This window comes from Tachypleus tridentatus, chromosome 4 (genome assembly GCF_004210375.1).
Source record: "Tachypleus tridentatus isolate NWPU-2018 chromosome 4, ASM421037v1, whole genome shotgun sequence".
NCBI classification, from domain to species: domain Eukaryota; kingdom Metazoa; phylum Arthropoda; class Merostomata; order Xiphosura; family Limulidae; genus Tachypleus; species Tachypleus tridentatus.
In genome coordinates this window covers 77,768,599-77,782,883 of record NC_134828.1, presented here as the reverse complement: position 1 = coordinate 77,782,883, position 14,285 = coordinate 77,768,599, and the positions used below count along the sequence as shown (strand labels likewise).

Below are 14,285 nucleotides of genomic sequence, written 5' to 3'. Positions count from 1 at the left end.
GATTGACCGTCACATTATAACGCACCCACGGCTGAAAGGGCGAGCATGTGTGAAATCGAAATCTCGACCCTTAGATTACGAATCGAACGCTTTAACCCACCTGGCCATGTCAGGCCATGCCGACTGTCGTAAGTAAGTTTAGCAGACTAAAGTGAATCATCCACAAGGGTGTACTGAGCTTACACCTGATAATTGGATATTAAGATTTCATTAATTATCCAAGATTTCAGTTCTAAGAAACTAAGTAATTCGTGTGGTTAACTTGAAGGTTAATGACATGAATGTGAGTATTACGTGCGCGGTCAATCACTGGTGTATAGTGGGAAAGTACTCATATTTTTATTTTTGTTTCCATGTCTCTCCGTTTAATAATGACGAACTGTTTTGCCTTTTTATGCTGTTACTTTAGTTAAACATTTAATGTCCATGTGCTGTGGCGTTTTATTCTTCTTGTAATACAAATATTTTATACGTTTAATGTATTTCACGCACTTACCGTGGCTATGGTTCATTCCGTTCATTCTATACACAACTTAGAAAATCATGATGTTCAATTAGCTTACCTTGTTTTTCTTATTGAAGTTTTCATATATATTGCGTTCTATATCTCCTTTAATAAATAACATTTTGAGTACTTATCGAATTTCAAAAACTGTCGCATACTTAATTGTATTTCGAAATAACACTTTTACATCAAATATTTGTAAAGTAGAGTTGTGTAGTCTATGGGAGTCTTAATATTTAAATTTACTTTTAATTTTTATGATTAATTATGTTTATAACTTTTTAGAATCTTATCAACTGATGTTTTTGATAAAACAACATAAATCGTACATACAGTTTGACTTGTACAATTTATAACAAGTTATATCACTAGTAGACTTTTCCATAACAGCACAAAACCAATACTTTGATCTGAAACTAAATTACTTCAAGATAAAATCAATCACTTTACGTACTTCAAAAATTTACTATAGTCTTTTTATTTCCTTTCTTTTAATTTCCGATCTGAAATTATAGGCTCTGTTATAAGGGCGTCATGTCCACAGCATACACATCATCTCCTCCTGAATTCTTTTCAATAAGGAGGACAAAGATTTTCTAACAACCATTTCAACAATGCAATTGTACAGAAACTCATACGGGCTGCACCTGACGATTGGACAGATACGTTTTTGTAAGGAATATCATGAATATTAGTTTCATTTTCCAACCACTTGACGTATGCAGTGGTTGAATAAGAGCTATGACTTACTAAATACGTATTCTGCTGATTTTGTTGGGAACTATTGCCTCAGGAAAAGGGACAAAATTCTCTACTGATATTTGTATTTGTGGATTATCACCTGTTACAAGACACTGCACTTTGACATTCTTAGAAATAGGAAATTCCCAATGTGAATAATCTTTATTATCTGAGTGTCTGACTATTTTGTGTCAAAAAGGGCTATTACATGCCCTTCGAAAAAGTGACCAATTGCCGGAAGCATCACATTACCTTGGAAATCCAAACATTATCAAAATGTAGTTTTGATACATTCGTTTCTACTGAAACCTTAAATTGTATGTAATTCTCACGTGACTTGTTTAGTTGCCTATTCAAAATACTTATAATATGTATAATATATTTCTGTATATATTAGAAATGGCACATTTTATCCAAATTGGTAAGAATAAAGCATTTTATTTTGATGAGATATATTCTTATCCTGATAATAAAAAATAATACACATACACATTTTCTATGTAAATTGAAACTTCTTTATCGATTCAAAGTATAAGGAACATTCATAAGAACTGAATTTAAGGTTGAAGTTTTTCAAAGGTAAGCAATATATTATATAAGGTGATGCAATATGTAACGAACCAAACATTTATTTTTCAGTAGTTTTCTCCACAAACTACAGTTTTATAAACGACTGGAAACATTACGTGTAAAATTAAAATTTCAACCTCTAATTATGGAGAAACGGAAATATTCGTTTCTGTTCTTATTAGGCATAATTAATAAAATAAAATTTGTCTATAAAAATATTATATTTTTAAGTAACTAATCTCACTGCAGCAAATGAAACTTATTTGTAACACCAGAATAGAAAGTGAAATGTCCTTTGTAATATTTCGATTCCTATATTGTAATTAATAGCTCCATTAAATATGCAAGATACAGAATAATGTTTTTGTTTTTCAGTTCGAGGATGTGTTAGACAATCAAGACTCATTAGCCTCCACCATTGGCGTAGCAGTATGTCTGCAGACTTATACTGCTAGAAACAGGGTTTCGATACCCATGGTTGGCAGAGGACAGATGGTACTTGGTGTAGCGTTGTGCTTAATAATAAACAAACAAAACTCATTGTGTTTTTATATTTCCCTAGAATACTACCGTTTGTTTTTGCAATACTTATCACACAACGTTTGCAATCAACTTATTATCCTTATATGTTTAGGAAAAGAAAATATTTCACGTTCATTTTCATATTTACAAAAACTAGTTAATAGATTGGAAGTCAGAAAATATTTCACGTTCATTTTCATATTTATTTACAAAAACTAGTTAATAGATTGGAAGATTGGAAGTCAATATTAATTTATTAAATTTACATAACCGTCATTCATTTTTCATAAGAATAAAATAAATGCAATTAATTTTTATTTTTTAATTCTCACTGTGTTTGCCATATGTCTTATTTATTGCACATAATATCAGTTTTGACTGTCATATTCATTTGGTCAACGACAAAAAATATGACTCTAAATTCTTTAATATAAGTGAAACAAATATACTCTTCAAAACAAGAAACGCAAAAGGGATATTTTTGTTATTTTAAAGAGAAATATATGTAATAACGTTATAAGCTCAGAGTATGTGATGTTACACGTGTTAAGGTACTGATTGTCAGACCAAAATGACAATAAAAGTTGTGCACTTTGAAAACGGAGGAAAACATCGGATTTTTCGCCAAAACGCATGCGTGTCTAATAAATTTGTTTGAGAGATCTGCATGTTCTGCAAGTGCAACATGTGCAAAATCCCTATAAAAGTGACGGGTTCTCGGTTTCCATAGCTCAGTGTTAAGCCACCGACACGCAATACAGTTACGCCAAGACTGACTGAAGCACAACGCAACCTCGCCATTGGTCGCTTGGAAACAGTCGATTCTCGATCAGATGTTGCCAGAGCTGTGAATGTCCACCCAAGCACCATCACAAGACTATGGAATCGTCACCAACAACATGGATCAACTCGTGACCGTTCACGATCTGGCAGACCTCGTGTGACCACGCCCGCACAATATCGCAACATCCGGTTACGTCACCTTCGGGATAGGACCACCACTGCGACGTCTACTGCCTCAACCATACCAGGGCTGCGTAGGATTTCCGATCAGACCGTACGCAACCGTCTACGAGATGCAGGAATTCGATCTCGACGTCCAGTCAGAGGCGTCATCCTCACCCAGCAACATCGTCAAGCACGGCTGCAGTGGACTCGGACACATCGGGTATGGCCTCATCGACGATGGAGGCATGTTTGGTTCAGCGATAAATCACGTTTTATGCTTCGTAGGCAGGATGGAAGGACCCGTGTTTACCGACGCCGAGGTGAACGTTTTGCAGCAAACTGTGTGCAGAATGTTGACAGATATGGTGGTGGCAGCGTCATGATGTGGGCTGCCATCGCCTACAATGCCAGAACAGACCTTTTGCACATTCGAGGGAATCTTACGGCTCAACGATACGTCGACGAGATTCTTAGGCCCCATGTGCAACCCATCATGGTGAACGTCAACGACGTTTTTCAACATGACAACGCCCGTCCCCACACAGCCCGACTCACCACTGTCTTTTTGAGACACCACAACATCAGTGTTCTTCCTTGGCCCTCCAGATCACCAGATTTAAACCCCATCGAACATCTTTGGGACGAGTTGGACTGACGTCTGCGACGGCGACAACCTCAACTGCAGACTCTACCTCAACTTGCAGCAGCTTTGCAGGCTGAGTGGACAGCCATTCCACAGGATGTGATTCGTCATCTCATCACTTCCATGGGCAGGAGATGCCAAGCAGTTATTGATGCTCACGGGGTCATACTCGTTATTGACGTTGAGTGACGTTAAACTTCACCTAGTGAGCGTGGACTTCGCCTTTGCAGACTTTGGATGTTCAGCAGTGAATGTGCAAAGTTTCACACATGTCATACAGAACTACCCGGAATAAACTTGTTAACAATGTGTCTCATGTGTTGCCTTTTGCGTTTCTTTTTTTGAAGAGTATAATATACAACTTAGTACAAAATCAAATGATAAGTTTTAAAAGAGTTATTGGAAAACTATCCAACGATTTGAAATATTGTTCATATTTTAACAGAATTCACAGTAGTTTTACGAAGGACCAATAGATCTCTCTCTTTATATATATATATATATGCATATATTTAATGCCTACATAAAATATTCTTCCTTATTGGAGAAAAGTACTACTATAATTTTGTATCTATAGGTAGTTTGTTCCTTTACAATATTAACTAACAATCTGCAATATTGTATAGGTTAAGCAGTTTGTGTGTAATGATGGAGTGTTTCATCAATTTTAACTTTTAAACATAAAATGAGTCGCCAATATCTGCCTGCGTTTGTTCAATTGATAATTTACTATGCTTTCAATTCAAACTCTATCTTTTCAATTGTAAATTTTGTATGGTTTATTATTTTGACTTTTAAAAAGCACACAGAACATGTGGTGTTAATTTTTGGTATACAACTTGATATGAACCTTAATGTGATTTCCTTTTTTTAATTTTAAATTACACGTAATATCTTTGTTTTTTAACTCCATTTTTTGTCATTCTTGTGTTGGTTGGTTATTGCTTCTGAATGTTGACCTTTTATACCTAATACACAATAATTAAAAAAATAAAATATAAAACATATTTTTATATAAGAATGAAACTAAATATTTTAAAATTATGCACATACAAACAAAGTAAATACAAGTTTCATACCATAGTTTTTTGTTAATTGTGAAGAATCGTGGAAAGCAGAGTTTTGCCAAGATTCGACTACTTTAAACTTCTTATCACGAGGAAAATAAACTAAATAGTATGTTGTTATTTTTTTCATATAGAAATATTTTATGGATCTGATTTACTTGTAAGTAAAATATTTAATAATTTTTAGTTTAGAGCAAGGCTCAACTTTATTAATGCAATTTATTGAAATACCAGGTTTAGTACTTGATTTCTAAAATTAAACCCAAATACCATTTATGGCTTATCTTAAAGTTAAGTTTATTATAATCGAGATTTTGTTTTTTCTTTGAGTGAGGGGAATTAAAGGTTAAACATGAAAAATAAAAATACCACAAAAATTTTGTTTATACTTAAAAAATCCAGAAACATTTAACTAGGTTTTACCAAACTTCATAAAAGGCATCGAAGTTTAAAATTTCATTCTTTCAAGTAATAATTAGCTGTTGTTGATACTCTTGGTTACTCAGTAACAACATTTTCTGCAGTCTCTGGATATTTTGAGATGATTCTTCATAATAGGCCTGGCACAGCCAGGTGGTTAGGGCACTCGACTCGTAATCTGAAAGTAACGGGTTCGAATCCTCGTCACACCGAATATGCTCGCTTTTTCAGCCATGGGGCGTTATAATGTGACGATTAATCTCACTATTCGTTGGTAAAAGAGTAGCTCAAGAGTTGGCGGTGGATGGTGATGACTAGCTGCCTTCCCTCTAGTGTTACACTGCTAAATTAGGGACGGCTAGCGCAGATAGCCCTCGTGTAGCTTTGCGTAAAATTCCAAACGAACAATTATTATAGGAATTTCATAAAAAACAGTTTTTGGTATCACCACTCGTGTATATTCTTATTTATTTAATTCTGACTGATAATAATATCAGAATAGGAGTAATACAATCTAAACAATGTTTAATGTAACTTTATTTCAAATTAACATCTAGCAAATGATAAAAATCACTGCTTTCATGAACGTGTGTGTATTCTCCACATTTTTAAGTAAATGGAAATGCTCTTAAGTTCAAGCTTTTGCCAAATTAAGGCTTTATTGTTCCGTAACATACCTAAACTGAATCAGTTTTTCATATCATACGTATTCAAACGTTTGTACAAGAAATAACTTTTTGGTCATGAGCCGGAATAATTTTGATAGTCAAGGAATAAAAAACAATAGCTCCATTTTGGTTAAAAACGACTTCTTCTTAAATTAATTATATATTTTCTTATTTGTACATCTGGTTCAGCGCCAAGTACGTTCCAATTACGGCTAATAAGATAAGAATTTTTGTTTCTGGCTACAAATCACGACTGCAAAACAAATATTCCGAGAGAAAGTTGATATACAAATACCAGTAATATCAATTGATGAATACAATTTTGATGTCAGTTCCCTTTTATTGAAAATACAGTTTTCAGTCATGTATTGAATGCGATAAGGTCACAATCCTCAAAGTTACGACGTTTTATATATATTTTTGTTGTTGTTTTAATGGCATTACACAAACACAAAACAATTTCACAGAAAGACTTTATTGCAATCATTCGCATCACCACAAACTACTGCTGAAACCAGATATGAGGTTATCAGTCCTAAGGGCATACTCGTGATTTGACACATTCCTCGTCGTCGTCTCACAGTCTCTTGAGTATGTTTTTTTGTGCACAATGTCTTTGTTATGCCGAGAAGAACGACGCCAGGAATAAGTTCACCTATATAGTATCAGGCAATCTTTCTGTTAACAGGATGTTTTCCCATGATAGCATGAGGTTAATGCTCGAAATATGCTCCTATTAATAATAATAATAAAAAAATTGCATGCACTTATTTTTGACGAAATATTTTTGAATGACAAGATATAAATCGTAAGCACGTGGACAAGGCTAGCGACTTGTTAATACCAAAAATAACCTTGTTTACAATAATCTCTTTATAAACACGCACTTCTGTCACACACACACACACACACAAGGAACACAGGCAAATCTCTAGCTACAGGCAATAGAATGATTACATAACCAATTTTGTATATTTTTCCTTACACGTGTCCATAAGTGTAGTCTACAATCCTATTTTGTCTAGAAATATATCCTCAAATATTTGTTTATTTTATAACCTCTAGCTAAACATAACAGCTATGCTACATGATTTATGTGAATATATATATGCAGAGGGTTAATTACGTTATGTTAAAAACATTTTGAGCACGCAAATAAGCAATTCACATAACCACAGTCAAAATTACGTCGTGGTGGGATAACGTGTATCAGAACTACACTTTGATATCACTTGGCGTTTCGTCAGTCGTGTAATGCTATGAAAGTTGATGGGAATGTTATATAACAACTCTTTCCAATGCAAGATATTCATACACTTAGATCATAAAAACGTGTTTAGATGAGGGATTTACAATATTTAAAACAGGGATATTCCTTGCACTTAATGGTACTGGAAAATAAGGGAATATGAATCAACTTGGAATCCTGGACCATCCAGAAAGAGACCTACAACAAATTGTGCCCCAGCAATGATAAGTAAAGTGCGGAGACTTATAACAAGTAAAAAATCCACGAATAAAAAAGTAAATGGTAAAAGCCATCCACGTGTATTAGGCAACAATACAGAAAAAAAAAGGATAAAAAGGGTATCTGTCTAGAAACGAGGCCAACAGAGTATGGGTTCATCAAGATAAGACTGCCAGTCACATCTCACGTTCAACAGCAACATAAGCTGTCATCATCAGCATTTCCTGGAATTTGAAACCCAAGCCAACGAAGCTTATTTAACTAAATAAACTAAAGGCATTTTTTTTACCATTCAAAAAGTCTAGCTTTCTCAAGGTAAAAAAGAAAATGCGTATTCCTTTAATGGAAAATTTATAGGTTCTTAAGGTTAGACTTTGGGGATCATAATGGAAATTAGTAAAAACAACTTAATATTTAGAATGTGATTCCAAGCAATCAGTACTTAAGACATATGTTTAAACAATGCTGGCAATTTTATTAGGAGATGTACCTAATAGCAGATTGGAACACCATTTCTCGAATAACATCCATGATACGACGTAATATAAGATCTACAAGCTGCTTGAAAATGTTTGATATTTTCCTTATTCAGTCATAGATAATGTATGTAATTCATAGAGCAACATAGGTAGGGGACAATGATGTCGAATATCTTTCAAATTGAGTTCATCATAGAGATGCTCATTTGGATTGAGAGCCAGGGATTGTGGTGGCCATGGAAGATACATCAAATCTCCCATTTTCCTCAAACGGTACATGCAAAATATGGGAACGGTGGAAGGTAGTATTATCGTTTTGAAAGTAGTTGTTCCCATCAGTGTATACATAAAGCATTGCTGGATACACCTGATAAGAAATTATACTCAGATAGGTTGTGGCACTTATTTCGCTTTTTTAAAGGGAAGAAGGGCCAAGAACATTCCATGAAACAAGCCCAAGCAATGAATCCACCACCAAAGGCCTAGATATTTTGGACCACACAAAAGTGGTGTGTTATTTTTGTGACTTATTCCAAATCTGCCCTCTCCCAATTGTGCAAAAAAAAAAAGAATTGAATTCACTGGACTGTATTGCCTTTTAGTCCTTATTACTTCAATTCAATAGTCCTTATTACTTCAATGTACACGATCCTCACGGTACATTTTTCTTGTTGGTAGCTAGGTCTAGTGATATATCCAATTGTCCCCTAATGTCAAAGTGCCTTTGTTGTAATGTCCTTTGCAATGTACGGATAATCTTGTTTTGAGCGTAATGTTAATAATTGTACAGTTTGATGACTCTCAGACTTTGCAATCTTGTATAGTTGCCTTTCTCCTCTGTCATGGAGGAGCCATTCTACTTACTTTTTTGCCATTTCTGATAAATTTGATTGAACAATGTCTTGGAACAACTTGACAATGAAACTGTCTTGCCACTGCAGCATGTTAAACATGCATCCACTATCTTAGATCTGTTACACTGACAACAGATGCATTTACCTCATTTATAGTGCTGTAGGGATCACCTGATACATTTTGTAATTAATCTAATTGACCACCTTATTAGAACTTAAGTATCCTTTGAGACTTAGGTCTAATCTGAGTGCAGATGTAAATTAGATTAATTATAAAGTTTATCAGGTGATCCCTACAGCACTATAAATGAGGTAAATGCATCTGTTGTATAAGTTAACCTCTAATATATATAAATCTGACTTATAGCGTCTTGATGGTAAATAGAACCTAAATTGTGAATTTTTGTAATGAACATTTTCTTAGTTTAATACTTAATTTATCCCAGGCTTTGTATTACAAACTAGGGTGTTATGGATCAGACACGGATCTTTATAAAAGAAAAAAAGATCATTGACATAACTTGTACTATAGCTGGCCACCTTATTAGGACTTAAGTATCTTTTGAGACTTACGCCTGATCTGAGTGCAGATGCAAATTAGATTAATTACAAAGTGTATCAGATCCATAACACCCTAGTTTGTATTTATATTTCAAAATTCTTTATTTCGCACTTTTAATTGTTTGCTTCGGATATTTACACAAAGCTACATAAGGACTATCTGTACTAGCCGTCCCTAACTTTGATCTGATAGATTAGAGGGAAGGTAGCTAGTTAATATCTGCTGTCATATTTTGAGTTTTACTGATCGAACAATGAGACTTAACTACCACTCTTAAAACGCACACAGCTCTAAAGTGGAAGCTCGAATTTTTCGGTAATGTGGATCGAACCTAGAACCCTCAGATACACATTTCGCTAACCACAAAGATCTTCCTCTTGTCTTATAATGAGTATACGTATTTGATACGAAAGAAAAGGTAAGGTTTTTTGTACAGAAAGAAAGAGACTATACAAGATTAAGTTACATTTCAGAAAACTCAGTCTTCGAGGGAATGTTACGTTTGACAGACAAATGCATAAATAATAGATTTAACATCAAGCTCGGAGTCACACAAATTGATAAATGCTCGTGAGTGAAAGCGCTATTGTATGTATGCTTGGAAACAAATTGATATGTTTAATTAAAACAACAGGTCTGACAGCTAGAAAAGTAAGATGTAAAACATATAGATCACGAAAATACTGAATCAATGTCTGTAGAAAAATGTCGCGTTTAAAAACTTTAGACAAAACAAAATACAAAAAATGGCTTTAAAATGGGTAAAAGGTAATGTCATCGAGTAAAAACGGTTGTTATTTTTCAGTGGAATATTATACAATGCGTTCACTCCGGGAATCGAACCCTGGATTTTAGCGTAGTAGATCTGTAAACTTGCTTGCAGTTGACCCAGTGAAAGATAATAGAAAAATAAAGGAAACAACTGAAGGTGATGTTGCTAGATATTACAATGGATAAAGTAACACAGTGTGTGTGTGTGTTCGAAATTCGAATTACCGTTTAGTTGTGTGTTTTCTCATTACCACTGTACTGGCAAGGGACCAAAATGTCAATTTTCATGCCGGGAATCGAACCCGCGCCTGCTGCGAGAAAGACAGGTATCCTAACCACTATAAAATAAAGTAACACTAAAGAACATGGAAGGGAAGTTTTAGAATGGTTTGTTTTGAATCTCGCGCAAAGCTACACAAGGGCTGTCTGCGCTAGCCGTCCTTAATTTAGCAGTGTAAGACTAGAGGGTAGGCAGTTAGTCATCAATCCCAACCGCCTACTCTTTTACCTACACTTTGTTACTCTTTAATTCGTTGGGCTACTCTTTTACCAACGAATAGTGGGATTGACCGTAATATTATAACGCCCTCACGACTGAAATGGCAAGCCTGTTTAGTGTGACTGGGATACGAACCCAGTATAAGAATGAAAAAAATGTGTTTGATTGGTTGGATACTAACCACTTTGTATCAGAAGGATTAATTCTTATCGGACTGTGTAACAGTTGGTTTAAAGCTTCACAAAAATAAGTTAAACGCCACAGGCTTTGTGTTGTAAAGCAGTTGTGTAGGAAGGTGTTGCAAAGCGGGTTGCTTGGCTAGACACGCAGATTTTACAGTTGCTATACAAGACAAATATGTAAAAGTGGGCGTGTCACAGCACCCGCCGTTCTGACGCTTGTGATAAAATTACCTTGGGCATAAAACGAAAAAAATAATTAAAACAATGCGTGGTACACTTAATAGTAGCATACTGTATATCCATATAGTTAAGTTTATGTTGTACCATGCTCATCAAAATAATACTGTAAATATACAATTTGAACACATGCATGTCTAATACTTTAGTTTACATCACAGACTCTAGAAATAAATAAAGTATTACAACCAGAGAAAATATTTGTTACAGAAACCCAGAACTTATTATACTACTTTATATGGTCGAGCACGACTCAGTGGTTAGCTTGCCGTACTACAGATCTGAGGTTCCTGTCCCGTTACCTCCCCCCACCCCATAGAAAAATACTGCTCTCCGTACTCTTTGTCTGATGATGTGTTATAAGATCGAATGTCAAAGTTCATATTTGATAAGAGTAGTCCAAGAATGGGTGTTGTTTACTAGCTGCCTTCCCTCTTAGTCTGTCACTTCAAAATTAAGGACGGCAAACGGAGATAGCCCTGAGTACCTTAGCGTTAAATTCAACAAACAACCGAGCAAACACAGAATGATGTTTGAAAAACCTTCCGTCTCAAGAAGATGAAGAGCTTTCGAAACGTCGTCTGCTCTACCTGAGCGATTTTTATAGATAAGTTCTACAAGACGTTTCCTACAAGTGTCACTCTACTAGGAAGTTGCTGCCCTTTTCACCTTGATTCATCATAAACATTCTCCCTAAATAGTCAATAAAAGAATAACCTTTTATTGTTAAGACAGTTCAAACTATAACTTTATATTAATCACTAGCTTTTTTTTTGTATTTCGGTCTTGTAACTGCTTGTTTGTTTGTGTCGGATATTCCTGAAAAGTTACACAACGGCTATCTGCGTAAGCGAACGTGATAAAACTTTAATTCTATATAGCAATTCTCATCACAGCTTCACATTTTATTACTCATATATTAATGTTTCTGCTAAGCCTCCAAGTACTGTAACTTAATTGACTTGATGAGCTCAGCTGTTTCAGCAACAAGAACTAGTAATGGGTTTGTTTTGAATTTCACGCAAAGCTACACGAAGGCTACGTGTGCTAGCCGTCCCTAATTTTGCAGTGTAAGACTACATGGAAGGAAGCTAGTCATCGTCACCCACCGTTAACTCTTGGGTTACTCTTTTGCCAACGAATAGTGGGATTGACCGTCACATTATAACGCCCCCATGGCTGAAAGGGTGAGCTTGTTTGGTGTGACGGGGATTCGAACCCGCAACCCTCGGATTACGAGTCAAGTGCCTTAACCACCTGGTCACTAGTAATGGGAAAGTTAAGAATACAGTGAAAAATATAGCTTTTGGTTTTTAACGTAGATATTTGTTTATGTTTGAAAAAACATCTTACTCTAATATGTGTAGGAAATTTTCTTTGTTGCATATGCAAATATATTTTCAATAAAAGTATATAATAAATTTTTACAAAATATTCCTAGTAATTTGTTAAAATGTGTGAAACTATACGATATATGAACCGAATTTAAAAACAGATAAAACTGTTTCAATAAGATTTTATTAACTTTGCTGATTTTTGGTTGTAATAATATAAAACGTTAACGCATGCTTATAAATTTTCAACAACACCAACAAAAGTAAATACGAATTACTGACAAAAATGACAGAATATAAAGCGATAGTTTTATGTATAAGTTAACAAGTTCTAGTGACTAAACTTTTATGTGTCATGTGGCTGTCAAATAACTGTGTTGATGTGACCGTACTTTACACAAAAATTCACATTTAATTTTGACATGGAAAATCAACAATTAGATAGGCAGTATGAAAGCATTTTATACAATTCCTTAAAATATATGTATTCAACGGTGCAAATTATTATGTTATAAATAGGATGCATCGAACAAACAAATTTTATAAAGTGTGGTCTCTCCATATGTTTCCCTTTTTGCAGTTATAAAGATGAAAAGTGATTTCGTGAATGCACTGCTAATTAATAATCGGTAGCAGCACTTTTGCATATAGAAATAACATTCTTTCACGATCTGTTTGCAAGTAAAGTTATCACTTCGTTGAAAACCTAACCTGTCTTTAAGCAAACTGAGAGACGACCTGACGCAGAGTGCTTGCGCGTGGATGGCATCTCTTCCATCGTGGAAAGAGAAATTTTCTAGTGATGTAGTCAAGGTCGTCGGCAGTGCTATGTGTGAGCGTTCGCGGTGTCTGGTCTAACAATTTATGTGTACGTGTGATTTTTAACATTCTGTTGTGGCTTTTCTTACTTGTGACCAATGATAGGTTATGTTACATTTAATTAGGGGTTACTACTTACCTCCTGCCAATGCACAATTGAACCAAACTGCTGATACCTCTGCCAGAAGAATAATTCCAAGCTTCATGGTTCGTTATAAGAGAACAGAAAGATGCAGAGATCACTTAGTACCGATCCCGGTTTGAAGCCGAGGAACCCCACCAGTATTTTAACTAAGTAGAGATGATAGTAACAACGGTTGTGAAGTTGCTAACACGTGATTACTAGAGGTGTGGCCTGAGAGGTTACGCCCATCCATTCACTTACAACACAGTGATCATTCACCTTACGGCTATTAACATTCCACCAATGGATTTTTCTATTATGAATCGCACAGGTTATTGGTTCTCAGTTTCTGAAGCGAAAACTTTCAATTCTAGGCGAGAGGTTACCAAGCTAGTCTGCACGTAGCGACTAAATAAGGCTATAAACCACCTGCCATTGACGGTTTTACAGGATTGAATAAAAGAAAAGTTATCGCACGTCACTTCTACCCACAAATGTTATGACGGTATTAATTATAATCTTTTTATGTTTATTCCGCATCTGCACAGTCGAATCCACGAAGACTTAAAAGAAGACTGGTATACTCAAAAACTGTATCTCCAGTCATTATAACAAACATTCCATCCTTGCCTAAAACAATACAGTTACAGAAAAGGTAGGACTATTCACGAAGTGTATATCAATAGTAATTACGTCATTTTTTTTAAATTATTTCTAGACGACCCATTCCAGAATCTCTTATGAAATGATAGTATTACTGAAAGAATCCATATCAATATATTATATTGAATTCGTCAGTACAGTAACAGTAACAGAGATAACACTGGTCACAGAATGAACATCAATAGTAATTTGTTTCTTACGTCTGGTTG

The 14,285-nt window shown here is 35.0% G+C and overlaps 1 protein-coding gene across 4 annotated transcripts in view; it reads right to left on the bottom strand.

Moving 5' to 3' along the window:
- The window catches only part of LOC143249498 (follistatin-like), a 71,517-nt gene extending 57,921 nt beyond the window's left edge, over positions 1-13,596 (bottom strand). For 3 of the 4 annotated variants that reach the window (XM_076499432.1, XM_076499433.1, XM_076499434.1), the window contains exon 1: positions 13,429-13,593. In XM_076499432.1, the coding sequence (XP_076355547.1) occupies positions 13,429-13,495 (67 nt within the window). In that variant the 5' untranslated portion in view covers positions 13,496-13,593. Of the gene's footprint in view, positions 1-13,428 lie in introns of all 4 variants that reach the window. The other variant, XM_076499435.1, reaches the window with a different exon arrangement.
- Between the last annotated feature and the right edge of the window lie 689 nt (positions 13,597-14,285).